General features: G+C 43.6%; 4 protein-coding genes across 8 annotated transcripts in view; 2 read left to right on the top strand and 2 right to left on the bottom strand.

Annotated features, from left to right (window-relative positions):
- Nucleotides 1–757: 757 nt before the first annotated feature.
- Nucleotides 758–2,807, top strand: Uba5 (Ubiquitin-like activating enzyme 5). Its single transcript, XM_018031976.2, has 6 exons — nucleotides 758–1,304; nucleotides 1,372–1,507; nucleotides 1,576–1,772; nucleotides 1,841–2,027; nucleotides 2,104–2,440; nucleotides 2,512–2,807. The coding sequence occupies exons 1-6, from the start codon at nucleotides 1,171–1,173 to the stop codon at nucleotides 2,649–2,651; spliced, it is 1,131 nt and encodes a 376-aa protein (XP_017887465.1). The 5' UTR covers nucleotides 758–1,170; the 3' UTR covers nucleotides 2,652–2,807.
- Arp6 (Actin-related protein 6) lies at nucleotides 2,766–4,576 on the bottom strand. 3 transcript variants are annotated; one of them, XM_026817228.1, is made up of 4 exons: nucleotides 4,368–4,576; nucleotides 4,067–4,153; nucleotides 3,019–3,990; nucleotides 2,766–2,925 (listed from the first exon to the last, which is right to left on the bottom strand). In XM_026817228.1, exons 2-4 carry the CDS (start codon nucleotides 4,141–4,143, stop codon nucleotides 2,796–2,798), a joined length of 1,179 nt encoding a protein of 392 aa, XP_026673029.1. In that variant the 5' UTR covers nucleotides 4,144–4,153; nucleotides 4,368–4,576; the 3' UTR covers nucleotides 2,766–2,795. The 3 variants fall into 3 exon arrangements, with proteins under 3 accessions (XP_026673029.1, XP_026673028.1, XP_017887464.1); XM_026817227.1 differs by lacking the exon at nucleotides 4,368–4,576 and adding an exon at nucleotides 4,278–4,340; XM_018031975.2 differs by lacking the exon at nucleotides 4,368–4,576 and having other exon boundaries at nucleotides 4,067–4,342.
- The window catches only part of Cdc6 (Cell division cycle 6), a 20,538-nt gene continuing 8,071 nt past the window's right edge, over nucleotides 3,160–15,626 (top strand). Inside the window, exon 1 of one of the 3 annotated variants that reach the window (XM_026817216.1) lies at nucleotides 3,160–3,247. The gene's annotated coding sequence lies outside the window, so the exon portion shown is untranslated. Of the gene's footprint in view, nucleotides 3,248–4,495; nucleotides 4,624–15,626 lie in introns of those variants that run through there. The other 2 variants (XM_026817214.1, XM_026817215.1) reach the window with 2 other exon arrangements.
- Dhc62B (Dynein heavy chain at 62B) overlaps nucleotides 4,630–15,626 on the bottom strand; it is an 11,971-nt gene continuing 974 nt past the window's right edge. Inside the window, exons 4-22 of the mRNA XM_026817233.1 lie at nucleotides 15,080–15,365; nucleotides 14,856–15,017; nucleotides 14,587–14,798; nucleotides 14,410–14,527; nucleotides 14,113–14,353; nucleotides 10,624–14,048; nucleotides 9,962–10,563; nucleotides 9,614–9,900; nucleotides 9,295–9,548; nucleotides 8,925–9,221; nucleotides 8,348–8,843; nucleotides 7,543–8,288; nucleotides 7,116–7,469; nucleotides 6,574–7,040; nucleotides 6,341–6,498; nucleotides 6,016–6,262; nucleotides 5,542–5,947; nucleotides 5,203–5,466; nucleotides 4,630–5,133 (exon numbers count right to left, since the gene is read on the bottom strand). Coding sequence (XP_026673034.1) covers nucleotides 4,783–5,133; nucleotides 5,203–5,466; nucleotides 5,542–5,947; nucleotides 6,016–6,262; nucleotides 6,341–6,498; nucleotides 6,574–7,040; nucleotides 7,116–7,469; nucleotides 7,543–8,288; nucleotides 8,348–8,843; nucleotides 8,925–9,221; nucleotides 9,295–9,548; nucleotides 9,614–9,900; nucleotides 9,962–10,563; nucleotides 10,624–14,048; nucleotides 14,113–14,353; nucleotides 14,410–14,527; nucleotides 14,587–14,798; nucleotides 14,856–15,017; nucleotides 15,080–15,365 — 9,373 coding nt within the window. The 3' untranslated portion in view covers nucleotides 4,630–4,782. The remainder of the gene's footprint in view (nucleotides 5,134–5,202; nucleotides 5,467–5,541; nucleotides 5,948–6,015; nucleotides 6,263–6,340; nucleotides 6,499–6,573; nucleotides 7,041–7,115; nucleotides 7,470–7,542; nucleotides 8,289–8,347; nucleotides 8,844–8,924; nucleotides 9,222–9,294; nucleotides 9,549–9,613; nucleotides 9,901–9,961; nucleotides 10,564–10,623; nucleotides 14,049–14,112; nucleotides 14,354–14,409; nucleotides 14,528–14,586; nucleotides 14,799–14,855; nucleotides 15,018–15,079; nucleotides 15,366–15,626) is intronic.

The following is a 15,626-nucleotide window of genomic DNA, read 5'->3' as shown; positions in this document are numbered from 1 at the left end:
AGAACAAAATGTGTGTACCTCTTTTTCATTAGAACGAATTGGTTTCCGTTCGCTTCTCTTTTCGTTTCCTTCGCGAACAATTGAGGACTTTAAGAAAGAAACAAAAGAATATCTTTCAGTGCAAAGCGGAGATTTACCTAACTCGGTTTTTATTTTATTTCCCGCTCTGAATCTTTTTTAATTTTCTTCTTCCTCTTTAAATGAACACGATGTATTTACTGTATACATATTAAGAAACTATTTTGACGTGGTTGAGGTATGACAATAAACTTAGCCAAAATACGCGAAACTATAAATAAGTTGATTTAAACCCGACGTTCGTCAACTGTCATCGATCTCGGTGGCAGAACGGAAACGAAAACATAATTCGCCATGCGTATCACGTTTTTTAACGTTTTTGCAATATTTACTCTAAAATTAGCGATACGATGATTAAATGAATATTACTGAAATGTCGCAAACTTTTTTTTTAAATGGACCCGAATCGGTGTCATGCGCAAATACACAGTGTAACTGAAACTGACGACGATATGTACGATTTAAAACAAAAAATGGAAACGCTGCAACAACACCGAGCAGTGTAGTACCGTATAGGATAATTCGAAAAATGAAGCAAATACGATTCTGTTTGTATTAAAATGAGAAGAATAAATATCACGATTCTCAAGTTTTCCTATCGAGATTAAATACTACATATACTACTTCATTTTTCATTGTATTATACGCGCGTTACATACGTGACAATAATGTAATCCGTACATTTGGTATCCTTTATACTGCAGCTGTCAAAAAACACATGTTCCCTCCTTGGATTTGTATTCTCGTTATTTTATTAAAAACGAAGTGAAAAGAAATATAGTTTGAAATAGAATTTGACGAATTTCTGTTTAATCTTACATGATACAACTTGCTCTAGGAACCACACTAGGTTACCTAATATTTATATTTGTAAAATAGATGTCAAAATTTAATAGCACACGTTAAATGAAAAATATATTTGATATTTATATAAAGACTTAACGATTCATGGTAAAAAGTAAAACTTCAGTCAAGAGAATACTGATACGTAACGTATTTTCATGATCCACAAGTTGTCTGCGTGTCATAATCGTAGCCGCAGTGTCGCACGGTCAGCTCACGTTTCTTTTAAATCTATTACGAATTTCAACGATGATTAGTGGATTACGACAGAGAATCCAAGAATTGGAACACCAATTACTCGAGGAACAACGTAAAAATATGTTCGCGGCAAGAGAAAAGATAGAACATATGTCAAGCGAAGTCGTCGATTCAAATCCCTACAGGTAATTCTCATCTATTCTGTCGAATATATCTTTCATGTCTGTCAGTTAATAAATATGATTTTATTAGTCGTTTGATGGCACTGAAGCGTATGGGTATAGTGGATAATTATGAAAAAATAAGAGAACTGACGATTGCCATTGTCGGAGTAGGCGGAGTTGGCAGTGTAACTGCGGAAATGTTAACGAGATGCGGGATTGGAAAGGTAAAAATCTTGTCGTCACTCTCGAAATAACTTGTCGATTATCTGACTAACAAAGACACTAATTTTAGTTGATTTTGTTCGACTACGATAAAGTAGAAATGGCCAATATGAACAGATTGTTCTTTCAACCGTATCAAGCTGGCCAGAGCAAAGTGGAAGCAGCAGCAACGACTTTGCAGTACATCAATCCAGATGTAGAAATAGAAACCCATAATTATAATATCACCACAGTTGATCACTTTGATCATTTCATGAATACTATAAGGTAGGCGGAAGTGATATTTTTTTCATTGTAATTAAAAGCACTTCACAAATGTAAAATTCGAACCATAGTACAGGAAGTTTAAGCAAAGGACCAGTGGATCTAGTATTAAGTTGTGTAGATAATTTCGAAGCAAGAATGACTATTAATACTGCGTGCAACGAACTTAATCAGAAGTGGTTCGAGAGTGGAGTTTCGGAAAATGCTGTTTCAGGTCACATTCAGTTCATTATACCCGGAGAAACGGCTTGTTTCGCGGTTAGTAAAGAACGAAATTCATGTACAACTATGTAACTGAACGATTATATTGGTTTGTGAACGCGTAATTTTTCAGTGCGCTCCTCCATTGGTAGTGGCCGAAAATATAGACGAGAAAACATTGAAACGAGACGGTGTTTGCGCAGCGTCTTTGCCAACAACAATGGGTATTGTGGCAGGCTTCTTGGTTCAAAACGCGTTAAAGTACCTCCTAAATTTCGGTGAGGTATCCTATTATCTGGGCTACAATGCTATGCAAGATTTCTTTCCGAAAATGACGTTAAGGCCGAATCCGAATTGCGACGATAGGTACTGCAAAGAACGCCAACAAGAATATGAATCGAAACCGAAAACGGAGAAGAAAGTAGAAGAAACAGTTGAAGATAAGCCTGTACATGAAGATAACGAATGGGGTATGTACTACTACGCAAAGAGAGTAAGAGAATAGTATGATCATCGATTTGAACGATTATGTTTCAATCAGGAATATCTCTCGTGGATGAAGAAGATGAGCAGATACATGAGAATGAGCATTTTACTAACGCCTCGGATTCAACGGATTTTCAAACTATTCAGGCTGATGTTAGTTTAGACGAACTAATGGCACAGATGAAATCGATTTAAATTTGACTAACTCACGAGGATTGCTTTAGTACTACAAACGCTACCGCATACCCATTCCACTTTTTTACGTTATTTAAAGAACAGAAACATGCTGCAATATGATACACATTTGTATAAGTTATTCGATAAAAAAATTTATTAACGTTAAACATCGAACCGTTCGAAACAAAGGTTTTGACCCTCTTCTTCATAATCTTCCCTAGTTACTAATAGAGACGAAAATATTGGATCTTTCGAAAGTGTCTTGCCACCATGCCATGCGTACGTGATCGGGCTGAAAATGATGTAAAAATACATTACGTAGGTGAATTGAAGTCTTCTCAATAATTAGTATCGACCAGAAAGTTAATTTAGTATTAGTGTTTACTTTTCGGGTGAATGCACGTTTATCGTATATTCTGCAGGTGCTAAGCTTCTGACTTCCTTATAAATTCTTTCTTGGAACCCGGGAAACTTCGCGTTACCCCCAGTCAGAATGATATTTGACAAGAGATGTGGCCACGTTTCCTCGTCGCATGCTTTTAGGCAATCCATGATTGCTTCCGGTATGCCCATTTGACGAATGCCGACATCCGAGGGAAAGAACAAAATTTCAGGTATAGCGAATCTTTCATTACTCAAGCGTAGTGTCTGCTGCTCGTTAGGAGGTTCCGGATTTTTTAAATAGCCGCGTCTTAACGTTGTATAATCCGGTAAAACGTAATCTTTGACTATAGGATTATTTTCTAATTTATTTTTGGCAGTTTCCATATCCTTGTAAAAATCCTGAGATACAAAGCAAGAATCCTCTTTCACCTGATTTATTACGTAAGTCTCGTCCATGACATGCAGCTGACGGTAGGATATAATTTCTTTAAGATGATTCGTGAGAAGTTTTCCGCCCACGTCTATCCGTCTGATACCCTCTTTAATTTTTATATCATTTATATAAGGTACTATGTGTGTAAAACTATAACCACTGTCGACTACGATACAGCACTTTGCATTAGGATTCTCTGTCTTATATTGATAACAGGATAAGGTAGAAGGGTTGATTCTTAAAAGTCTCTGGCATTCGTATTCCTCGAAAAATATTTCTGTTATAGCCTCTTGGATGGTTGAGAAATTAAACAGAGGTTCAGTCACGATTATAGATAATCGATTTAAGTTTACGAGACAGCATTCCTTCGAAAATATGTAATCCCAGACTGTTTTCTGGACGTCCCAATTGACAAGATATCCTTTCTGGAAGGGTAACATGTAAAATAGTCCAGATGCGTCCCGGCATTCTTCGATCTGATTCCCTACGAAAGGTCTTCGTCGTTCGCTCTTCGCTTTCATTATACAATTCGGCACCACTCTAAAAGTGAACGGTATTAGAGTTCTTCCTTTTGAAAGTACTAAAGAATTAATTACATTTTATTGTTGTAACTTACTTCGGGTTATTCTCAGAAGCTAACCCTACTTTCGCTGTATAAGCACCATTATCGAGGACAAACGTAGAATTATTCATGGTAACAAAACTGTTGAATAAAAATATGATCGTTTTCTTTTATACCGCACGTTATTAAATCTTATCCAGATGTAAATTAGGAAAACATAGGTAAATTAAAACAAATCCGGTTCACCGACTGATTCAAAACATGCCATTCTCAAGCTTCGTGGTCCTTCCCACTTCCTATAGTATAGACCGTGAAAGACGAGGTGCTTGGTGCTTCCCGTGCTTCATATACACACCGTTCTGTTACTGTGTACGTTATCACTCTCGAGATAAGAAGTTCGGCAGCGAATCCCGTTACTCTGGCACAGTCGGAGGAGGGTTAAAAAACATAAATGTAACATCGTGTGAAGAAGACAACGATGATTCCTTCCTTGTTGGGCCAGATCGTTGACCGATTCACGGACCTACCCGAATCTTCCTCAACCGCGTCTAGACTCCAGACTTGCATAACGCGTAAGTGGGTCACCGTGTCATCGATATGAAACACTGCAGGTAAACTTTGAAAATCTGTATCTCCGGAAGAGATCGAGATATCGGAATAAATCAAAAGCGATTCTCTTCATCTCGACTTCCTCTATCAACCGAGAGGCATTTCAATAAAAGATGGGAATTCGCGTTTGGAGATAAAAGACAGACAGTACGATTAATCGTTTAATCGTCTAATTGACAAAGTAGAGCTAATCCTCTTTTGACCCAATGACTGATGGGTAAATTAGTATCTATGAGAATCGACAGTACATAATTGGTAGAGTGTCCTGTTGTCTTAAGAATACCGAAACGCGCGGATGTTATGTAAAGCGGGCATTCGTATCTGTTTCCCACTATAATTTCGGTAACGACGCGCGGTTTCATCCAAATCATCGGCATAGGATCCCAAAGTACTTTCGGGAAACTTTCCGCGAGCAGCATAGTTCGCATGTCCCATCTCGCCCCGGCTAAGAACATGCCGTAGACGTATACACCGTCGACCGGGGACTCGTCCAATTCATACGTAGGTAGTACCTAACGAATGTAAAGAACATCTGTTTAAAACGAAGAACTGAAAGAAGCGAGCATAATTCTAATAAAAACCTCGAAATCAAAATCGATTCGATCGATCGGTATTTTGTATTTCCTAGCGTAGTTCTGCGTGGTCGCCGTCAGAAAAGCGTGCACGAACGAAAACCCGCTTATCCAAAACGTCTTCGGTTTGTTTTCTTCCAACCATTTTTGGAAGAAGTTCAATCGATCGAGGAAGTCGTTGATGAAATTCGGCAACGGTTTCAAGCTTGGATAGGCGCACGCTTTTACCCAAGACGGTGGTATTCTCGCGCTCAATATGTAAACAATTAAAACCTAGAACATAATGATTCAATGCGCTTTCATTCGGACATTTGAAATGCCATTAGCTCGCTTGATAAACGCGTGTACTTCTAAGTCAGCTGTCATTACGATCAATCCTTTGACCGCTTTTTCCAGCATGGTAAGAGAGTTTCGGATTTCATACAGAAGAGTGTTGTATCTTTCTAATTCCTGTATCAATACGGTATTCATCGATTCGTGATACAAAACTGGGTACTGCTTCTGTGCTTCTTCGACGTCGAACAATTCGGGCATCCTCTCGTATATGTCCTTCTTTAAGTTCAGCAACATCTCATCTTGCTTAGTAGGGTCGCCCACCGTGACCGCTCCCTGGGCCAGCAACATCGACAAGAAGAAAGTATTCGCCAGCTCGAGATCACGCGTGATTCCCGCGTTCATGTGCAATCCCAACGCTTCGGGTGGTGGATTGAACGGTATCAATTGGATCTGTTTGACGTAGTCTTCGTAATCGTGTCTATGCGATACGATCAATCAATTTATTTACGTTCAGCGTTCAACCTGCGTTTAAATTTTAAGCCGTACCTTTTTGGCAAGGCGTATTCTGGCCCGATGTCCGCGAACGTATAATTCGGATCCGTGATCACGTCTTGATTATAAAAATCCTCCAATATCGTGTTCAAACATCTCCGGTCCCTCTCGTCCGTCACTCGTCCTCCGTAATTACATTCACCGGTCAGATATACGATAGCTTTGAACGGCACTTCTGCGTAGTCATTTATGTACAGATGAAGTTGCTGCGCGGATATTTGTAGATCGGATTCATTGAAGCCTGTCGCACGAACGCACGTATCTCGTACAATTTTTCATTTCATTTGGCATAACAGATCGTGTGATATATTTGACAGACCGTATCGTATGTTCCAACCCTGAGGGCCGTAATTTCGTCTCTCCTGGACCACAGCGTGAAAGAAACACAAAGCGTAAAGCAACTTCGAGAACTTTCTCTTCTTGACAGGCTCCGTATCGAAAGCTTCTATCGTCTTAATCGCTTCTGCCTTGTAAGACCTGGCATCGTAAAAATCGCATCACATTTTTTCGATAGATCACACGTTAAAGTCTATCACGTGTCGAATTCGTCACCTCATGATATTGTTTTGCAATCCGGTTGGCGGCTCGTTGGTCATTTTGACGCCGTTCTGTAAAATCGTGATCGGGAAATGCTCTGAGGGATAACTGGTGAGCCACAAACGGAAGTTCACGTGCGTGTTCGTCGGATCGAAATGCTCGCAAATGCTCTCCATCATGGGCATCCAAGAGGCGGCCAGATGACAATTTTGCAAGCATACCCATTCCCCTTCGTTCTGCGCTTTGTAGATCAAACTTTGCGCGATCGGTCCTTGGCCCTGACCGAGCGATATCGAATGAAACCTCTCCATGAAGTTCAGATTAACTGCGAACGAAGTAAGCGCTTCCATCGGGTCAGAACCCGGTGACAAGATGAAGATTAACGGTACCAAAGAGCTCGAGTCTGCGAATGATTTGGAGATGTCGAAGGGTGGCGGTACCACGAAGTGCAAACCCATTCCAGCTTCGATGAATCGTTGTATCTAAGATGTTTTTACCGTAAGTACTTATACACATAAGAGGATGAATAAACGAGTGTAAAAGGAAGATCGTTTTACCATGATCATCACTTTGTCGGTTCTGATCATCCTCGTAACAATCAGCTTTTGAAACGGCGTTAAAGTATTTTCCCATGGGCTCGGGATCGACGAATCTTCCGGATTCGTTAAATCATAGTACTGCTTCCACGCGGTCTCGTTACTCAAGAAGCTTGATTGAAAATTGGCGAATCCTCGTACATCTTTGACTCTACAAATTTCGCCCCAGGATTTATCTGATAGCCAGCTTGACATCGGATTATCCGGGACCGCAGCCAATGCGACACCTCCGGATAGGAAGAACATCAATTCCTCTTGCATGATCGCATTTTCGGACAATAATATCGTTGTGTACAAGACGAACGAGTATAGGAGCTGACGGGAGAGATCGATCGGTCAAGCGATTAAATCGAAGTTCGTACGTCAACAGAAATGAAAATAATTTTACCTTATCCTTTTCAAATAATGATCTACAAACGTTCGAGTACAAAGTGTATGTGAAAGTTTCTCGGAGAAACCCGAGCCTCCTTTCAAGAATTTTGCTCTTTTTCGCTGTGTCGATGGAATTCACGTATAAGTTAATGAACCATGCCAAAGAATATTGATACATAGGATCTATGTTGGGCAAATCGGTGATCGTGTAGTAAAGAGCAGAGCTGTGTTTCGCGATAGGCCTATAATTTTGTCGGAATCCTTCGATCTGTGCCTCGGTCTTCACCGCAGCGGCTTGTTTCTTTATTATATCGATCGAAAGAATCTTCGACGAGTCCAAAATCTCTATAGCCTCCTCGTCTTCCAGAATCCTGTCTCCGGCTACCGACAACGTTTTCAGAATGTTATCTTCCACTTGTTGCAAAGCTTTCCTGTTCGCAGCACTCTGAACGATCAAGTATTCTCGCTTCTCCTGCAGATCTGGTCTTTCTTTCGCTACTACGATACCCAACAGTTGATCCTCTAAAGCGCCTATCGTCAACGCGAAATTGATGAGCGTCACTTTATTAAAAACCTCCGGAAGATAATGGGGATTGCGCAGTTTAGTCGTGATGTACAGTCGAAAGCCCAAACCGTATTCGATCACTTTTTCGCCGAGTGTGATGTACCATAAGGTACCCATTTTATATATGGCCTTCGTCAATATCGGATCCAGAGGCGGTGTCAGATCTTCGAGAACGTTTTCTATCAACACCGGTTTCCCTAAATTCGATTATTATAAAATTAAAAAAGCGCATATTTCTTAAAACGGGGCTCTTTACCATATTCTAGTGCCTGCTCAATGACATTCATATATTTCGCGTCCGTCAGTTTCACAATTTCGAGTTTATTTTGTTTCTCCATATTGCGAATCCATTTATTGGCCTGGCTCTGGGGGTCAACGAACAGGCTCCATCTCTTCGAATTGTCCATGATGATAGCGTTCTCAGTGGAGAACGAGTCCCGTGGCAGACCGTATATGTTCCACGAGTTGATCTTTATTTCGGACCCGAGTACCTCGACGAAATCGTAATTCTCTGAACAGGGAATCCTTAGCCCCTTAACGTGAACTATCCACTTCTCTAAACTCTCGGTACGGTACACGGTCGTGAACGGACCCAAGTACGCTATCATTCCACAGGAAATTAAAATATCTCCCGGCAAAGTGTCGTACGATTTTTGCAAGTTAATCGCTGCGTTCGTCCACCGATCTTTTTCTCCGCCCAAGCCGCTGATCAACTTCTCGGCTCGAATCAACTGGTTCCTGCACTTCGTCACCTAAACGATTCTTACTTAATAAGAACTTAGCGATCTCAGCACCATACGCGATCGTGCACGAATGTTTCGCATCCGCTTTACCTCGTTCTCCAATTCTATCTTCTTCGCCAGAGTCACTTGTAAATTTTCGTTGAGAATCCTTAATTTTTCGGTCAATTCGGCCAGCATCTGTCGCCTCTCTTGCAAGAATTTCATAGTATTGTCGTAATCCTGTTCCGCACGCTCGAGCTTCTCCTTCTTGGGTTTGACCACTTTGATTACCTCGTCGTATAAAACCATGGCCCTTACCCATTTGCAGAGACCCTCGGCTGCCGACGATGCCCTAGCTACGACTTTAGGCTCGAAGGACTTATCTGTCAGATAAGTCGTTTTTATTTCCTATAATTCAATGGTATTCCTTTTAAACCGAAATCGACGCGGTAAGGAGTACAAGAATAGCGGTCGGCAATACTTGTATTATATGCGCAGGGATGTTGTCTTTATCGTAATTTCGTAAATTTTCGAGAAATTTCATGTCGCCCAACAGACGTTTACTCGGAGCCCAGTAGTCGTTCACCTTTTTGCCAGTGGCTGGATCCTCGACTTTGATCGGCGGTATGCCTAACATCACGCATACAGCAGCCATCACGAGCCTCACTCCGGCCGGAGGCTGTCTCATAGTCCTTACAACTGTTATGTCAGCCGGTTTCAGAGTGTTCAAAGCAGCTACGATCATAAAAAACACGTTAGCGTATGACTTCGAACAAAAGTTTCTTTACGTCGAGTCACACCTAACGCGTCTTCTAAGGCTGGCAAAGCTTCTGCCAAATCCGCCTCGCACTCGGTCTTCAAATTCTTCGCTACCTCGGCTTGTACGTTCGCCATGTCTTCGTCTTTCTTCACCATGACCCTCGCCTTCTCTACGCTAATGTTCTCCGTTTCAATTTTCTCCATTGTGTCGGCTGTTTCCTTGGCGGATGCTTCGAGTTGCGGTCGTAGCTGCGAGAGCGTTACTCTCATTTGACCTATTTGTTGAGCCGCGAATTCTATCTTATCCAGTCCATTGACGTATCGATCTCTATGGTAAAAACATATACAGCTGTATCATCGTTGTTGTCATTGATAATTTTGTTTCTCACCTAGCGAGACTCAACTCCTCTTGCTTCTCTTTCATCAACTCCGCGTAAGTTCGTATAAGATCGAGGAAACTAGCCGTAGTCACATAAGTGTGTCTACCGGTAGCGCTGTAAAATCTCTTACTGATGTCTTTCGCGCAAATGTGAAAGAATTTACACGCCACCACCGAGTTAATTTTTACTTGCTCGTCGACGTTGATGTCGGTGGTGCTCCGCACAGCTACTTGTTCGAGGGCGTCTTCCGGCCACACGTCGAACCAGTCGATCGTGCAACAGTTCACCAAACTCGGATACAACCGGAGCCTAATTCTGAACGTATCCCCGATAGGGCTGAAGCACAGCATTATGTGCAATTTCTCTTTGCAACGATTTACGAAAAACGAGAGTATGGCCAGCACGGATATGTCCAAGTTCCGATCGCCGCCCTGAGCAGCCAGTCGAGTTGCCTCGATGATCTCTTGCCTCTCCTCGATGGTGAACAGATCGGGCACCTCGCCGGAGTTCAACAGACTGTCGATATCGTTGAGGAAGATGTCACTTTTGATCTGTCCCTCGGTGAGCAGAAACACGAAATCCTTGCCCAGGCCTCCGGAGTTCATGAGTACCTAAATGAACAACAAGGATCGCGTATGCCTAATTGTTATCAGAACCGGTGAAGTACAAACTTTTTTTATGTCGTCATGCCATTCTTGTAGACCGTAAGTGCTACCCATCTCCGGTTGAAACAGGCCGTGTCCTGCCATGTTCGAAGCGAGCCTCGTCAACGATTGCCTCCCAGATCCACCCACGCCGACCATCAACAGACTTCCGCAGGGGATCACCAATATCCGACAGATCCTTGCCAAATGTTCGAGAGCGTAACGGAACAGTACTATGTCCATTTTATATCTGTGCGTGAGGTTGTACTCTTCGAGGCAGCTAATCGCTACCTCCAAGTACTCCTCCATCGACTTCACCTCCTCGTATTTCCGATCGGCAGGGATCGAGTCGACGTCCATAAAAGTCCCGAATATGAGACTACGCAGGCTCTGCTCTGTCAGTTGATCGTCGAAAGTCGGTAAGTGACCGAAGACCGACTCGAAATTCTCTCTAAGATTACTCCCGACGACCTCTCTGACCTTTACGAACAGCCATTGCCGATCTAATTCGTCGATCAGACGATCACCGAATACTCTCAATATCTCGTGAACCCACAATTTAGTAAAATCCGACTTGGACTCGACCGACTCTTCTCTGATCATCGTGCAGCCCGTTATCACGCGAGAGAAGTCTCGCAAATTGAAAAGATAATGAGACTTGGCCGGCGTCGGCCTGAGCTCGCTCTGGGCGTTCTGGAAGATGTTCATAGTCGCGTTCACGATATCCATGATAGTCGGCATCACGGCTGTGGTGAAACCGTGCCGTTGCAATCCAACGAACGCAATGTTCGTGAAGATTCGAATCGTCGTTTCCTCGGTGAAGCTGCTGATCGTGAACAACGCGAAATGCCTCAAGAATCTCCGGTACAGCTCCTGTCTGCTGCCACCCGGCGGAGCCATCGCGCAAACGAACATGGTATCGAATATCTTGATCTTTTCTGGTTTCTTCAAATCGAACCAAATTTTGTGGTCGAAAAACTGGCGAAGAAGCTCGATCGGCGGCTGACAACCGTATATCTCTTTCGCTGGCATGTTAACGTCGTCGATGAACACAATGCAATGGGTGCCGGGCAAGGGACCGAATTTATTTCTACGTCTTTTGTATAATTTCAACATTACCAAGTCCTGCGTCTGTGCGGCAGTGATGTTCGGAGTGAACGTGATGAAGTTCGGCAGATATTCGGCCTCGGACAACTTGTTCATGATTAGATCTTTGATATAGAAACTCTTCCCAGTCCCTGTTTCCCCGTACAGCAGGAAACGCCTGCGGTGCTTGATGTATTTCATAAACAGACTTTGATACTTGACCGTGTCAACGGTGGGTATCATTACTTGAACGATGCTTCCAGTGGTCGAGAATTCTTCCTGCCTGGCCACGTCTACGAACTTCCTCCAAGCTCCCCTCCCACGGTACGTGTAAAAACAATCGTGAATCAAATCCTCCGGCAACGAGATCAGAGATTCAACCAGAAATTCCGGAAGCGGGTGATCCTTCCGCTCGTTCCTCCAGAAACTCAAATAAAACGTGTTAAATTTGACACGAGAATCGTAGTCGAGCGTGCCCCCGGCTCCCCAAACCATCGACATCAACATCGTCGCTTGTAGCCAAGGTAATAAGAACTGGTCGAACGTTTGCAGATTCTGCTCGACGGCATCTTCTATGAACATTTCAAAGAGATTCAATGTCGAGACGACCTGGTGAATCTGACCGGCAGTCAGCGTTACGCGGCAACTCTTTCGAATAAAATCCAAGCAGGGATCGGTCAACCAGTAAAACAGCTCGTTGATGGTATCCTCGCTACCTTCCTTCCAAGTGGGATTCAAGTCGTTCATCCAAGAACGGAAGAATGGTTCCCATCCGAGAACACGGGGCTCTATGTATATCATCCCGCAACGGGACACCGTAGCGGGTGACGCGTGGAAAAGATCCATGGTCTCGAAGATCATCGACATTACTCCGGTCATTTGCATCACCTCGCCTGAGGTCAAGCACAGCTTTTTATTGTCGTCGAGGACGGTGTTAAGGTTCTCGATCCATACGGCATCGACAGGCCCGTCGAATATTATCCATTTTTTATCGGGTGTGTCCTCGGTACAGTACGCTCGAAACGCGACCGCGCACACGCCATCGGTCCATTCCGATGAAACGGGATCAAAAAATCCGTACAGCTGTCCCAAAGTTATGGACTTCGGGTTGATTGTGAAGTATTTCGTCGCCGCTCCGTTCTCGTCCCCCCATTCGTACATCAGAGTCAGAGCATCGGCTAACGTGTGGAGAACAGTGCTCTTACCACCGAGCGGTTCACCCACGAGCATGAATCCGTGGCGGACGATCATCATTTCGAACGTCTGGATGATCTTCAGCAGGAAACCGTCGACCGGTTGCAAGTTAAATTTGTCGGCCACCTCGTGAACAGCCTTAAGGAGCACGTCGTAGCTCGGCGCTGGAAGTTCCAATCCGGGGAACAGGTCGGAAACTATGCCTTGAAAGAGTGGAACGTCATGGGCCAAGAATTTCGGTAGATTTACGTCGATCACGGATCGAAGTAAAAGTATCGCCTCGTTCTCCTCGGGAAATTGTAGTTTGATATTCTGCGCCGCTGTCAACACGGTCTTCACTGCACGCATACCATAATCATAATGTGATTGCGTGGACAGTTGTTCGGAGCAGAGCTTGTACGTGGTGACGATTTTCGTGGAAAGTTCTCTGGCGGTAGAGAACCCGGAGGAATAAAGAAATATCTCAGCGATCATCGCATAATCGGGTACCATCATCGCGACGGTCCTGAAGAGAACTTTCAAATTGTCAGGAAGCTCCGAACGGCCTGCGTATCCGGGATTCATAGTGATGCAGACGTAAACGGCAGGGTTCAATTGCAACTCGGTACCCTCGAAGACGAATGTCTCTAGTTTGCCTCGCACCGCCTGAATAATGCAAAGAATTTGTTGCGCGACTACAGAGAGCACTTCCAGGTCGATCCTGTTGAATTCGTCGAAACAGGACCATGCACCGCACGCGGCGAGACCCTTGAAGAATTTCCCCATATTCTTGTAATCGAGACCTTCGGAGCAATTAAAGACCACGCATTGCACGGCTAGTGCTCTGCTCAAGTCTTTTGTAGTCTCCGTTTTTCCGGTACCGGCCGGTCCTTCCGGCGCTCCGTTTAAATGCAACGAATATGCTCCGACCAGCGTGCGGTAACACCTGTCCGTTAAAGGAGTGATCACGAGCCGGGCAGTATTTCCTATGTACTCGTACGCGTAAGCCACGCTCGTGTATATGATCTTAACGAAGACGTCGTCTTCCCAATAATAACGCAACTGCGACAACCATTCGAAGTCCGTTTCGTCTACGATGTTCTTGTCGATCAACACTCTAACTACGTCCATGGCATGTACGTCTAACGTGATCAAAGCGTTCAACGTAGTTCGGCTTTGCTTCGTCAGCTGTCCTAAGGAAACAAATTTGAAGTTTTCCACCATGTTGATCAATTTTAGATCGATACCTGGTGATACCTCTGACTAGTTCGACCATTTCCAGGATCTGAGACCGGAGTTTCGCATGGAGCTCTTCTACCGCTGACAGCATACGAGTCATGAGACTGTTTTGAACTTCCATGCTCCAATAGATTTGGCTGACGCACAGCACGACCATGCCGGGCCAAATAAGCACCCAGGCTACTCGCTTGTTCACTTCGTAATCGAGATAGCTCATGAGGATTTCGTGTCTCACAGATTTGATCATTTGTTCCTCGACCTACAAGAGCTGGTGTTACGAATCGCTATCTAATGCGGGAACTGTTATACGCGTACTTGGATGAGCCACCGTTCCACGCAGCCTCTCGCAGCAGTGGTCGAGATTTGTTCCTGCATCCTGACTTCTTCTTGATCTTCGCTGATCATTGCCAATATTTCCAATTCCTCATCGAATCTACCGAATTATTATGAAATTAAATTTTGACCGTTTATCATTTTCCTGCGTCAGTTTACCGCAGCCTGTTTATGCCTTCGAAGCATTTTCGAAGATGCGGTTGAACCCGCAGAGGCTCTTTTGTTTCGGACAGTATTTCCAGCATATCGTCGTTGCTCAAGAAGAAAAATCGTGGAAAGAAAAGTCTCTTCTTCTCTAAGTAATTCAGCACGCCGTCATTCACTTTTTCCATCAACGAGTTCGCTTCCTGCATGATTTCTAGAAGACCTACCTGAAAGCAGATGTTAGTTTTCTGTCGTTCGGTCGAAGTCGCGTGTCCATTACTTACAGAGCCAGCAGTTTCTCGTACGTGAGGGTCCTTCGCGACGCCGTTCATCGCGCTGCGGAATATTCTGTCGACTTGAGAGAATAATACTTCTTCGTCGGGCAACTGCGCCACGATGTCTTTGCTCGAGAAAATAGGCAATAAGTACATCCATTGTACTTGGACCTGATACCCGGCGAAACAAACGATGAATAAGTGAAATCAAAAAGTAAAGATCTTGACTGTACTTTGGTCCATTCCTCGATGGTCGATTCAATTCGAAGCAGAAGAAAATAAAACTCCTTCACTTCTTCCTCGATGAGTTTGACGAACGCGGAGCCTCGCATTGCCTGAACTTTTATAATTTGCTCCTCTAACAATGCTTGAATGTCGTCCAACTGCGTCAAAATGGTAACCCCGGAATCTTTGTAAAGTACAGTCGTGAAAATCACGTCGTCCCATTCGCCGCGCATCTTCATCAACGACTCTTCGAGGCCTTGTTGTTTCGTAGCGCTTATACTTATCGTTTCGTACCTTAAGGATGTATTGGCTATACAGTCAATCCCAAAAGTTTATGTACTTTAGAAACGCATTTTTTAAAAAGAAATCAGACGTCGGAAGAACAATGCTAATAATAAACAGCAAAAAAAAATTTTTTTATTTTTCCGAGATTTTTCCAAGGGGTACCCCTTCAGATTTTGCGAAATTTTTGTTTTTTGCCAATAACTCCTAAACCGTTGGAGATACGGGAAAATTGCATACGATCTTTTTTGTAGAGGACAACGAGATCTACAA

The sequence above is a fragment of the Ceratina calcarata genome, unplaced genomic scaffold, assembly GCF_001652005.2.
Source record: "Ceratina calcarata isolate Rehan_Ccalc_2016 unplaced genomic scaffold, ASM165200v1 scaffold568.2, whole genome shotgun sequence".
Classification (NCBI taxonomy): Eukaryota; Metazoa; Arthropoda; class Insecta; order Hymenoptera; family Apidae; genus Ceratina; species Ceratina calcarata.
Note: the sequence above shows the minus strand (reverse complement) of the source record. Positions and strands in the feature narration are given on the sequence as shown.

Coding starts and splice junctions, on each gene's coding strand:
- Uba5 (XM_018031976.2), top strand. CDS start 1,171: ATGATTAGTGGATTACGACAGAGAATCCAAGAATTGGAACACCAATTA. Junction 1,305..1,371: donor GTCGATTCAAATCCCTACAG/GTAATTCTCATC, acceptor TGATTTTATTAG/TCGTTTGATGGCACTGAAGC. Junction 2,441..2,511: donor ACATGAAGATAACGAATGGG/GTATGTACTACT, acceptor TGTTTCAATCAG/GAATATCTCTCGTGGATGAA.
- Arp6 (XM_026817228.1), bottom strand. CDS start 4,143: ATGAATAATTCTACGTTTGTCCTCGATAATGGTGCTTATACAGCGAAA. Junction 3,991..4,066: donor GCTTCTGAGAATAACCCGAA/GTAAGTTACAAC, acceptor GTTCACTTTTAG/AGTGGTGCCGAATTGTATAA. Junction 2,926..3,018: donor AACGTGCATTCACCCGAAAA/GTAAACACTAAT, acceptor CATCATTTTCAG/CCCGATCACGTACGCATGGC.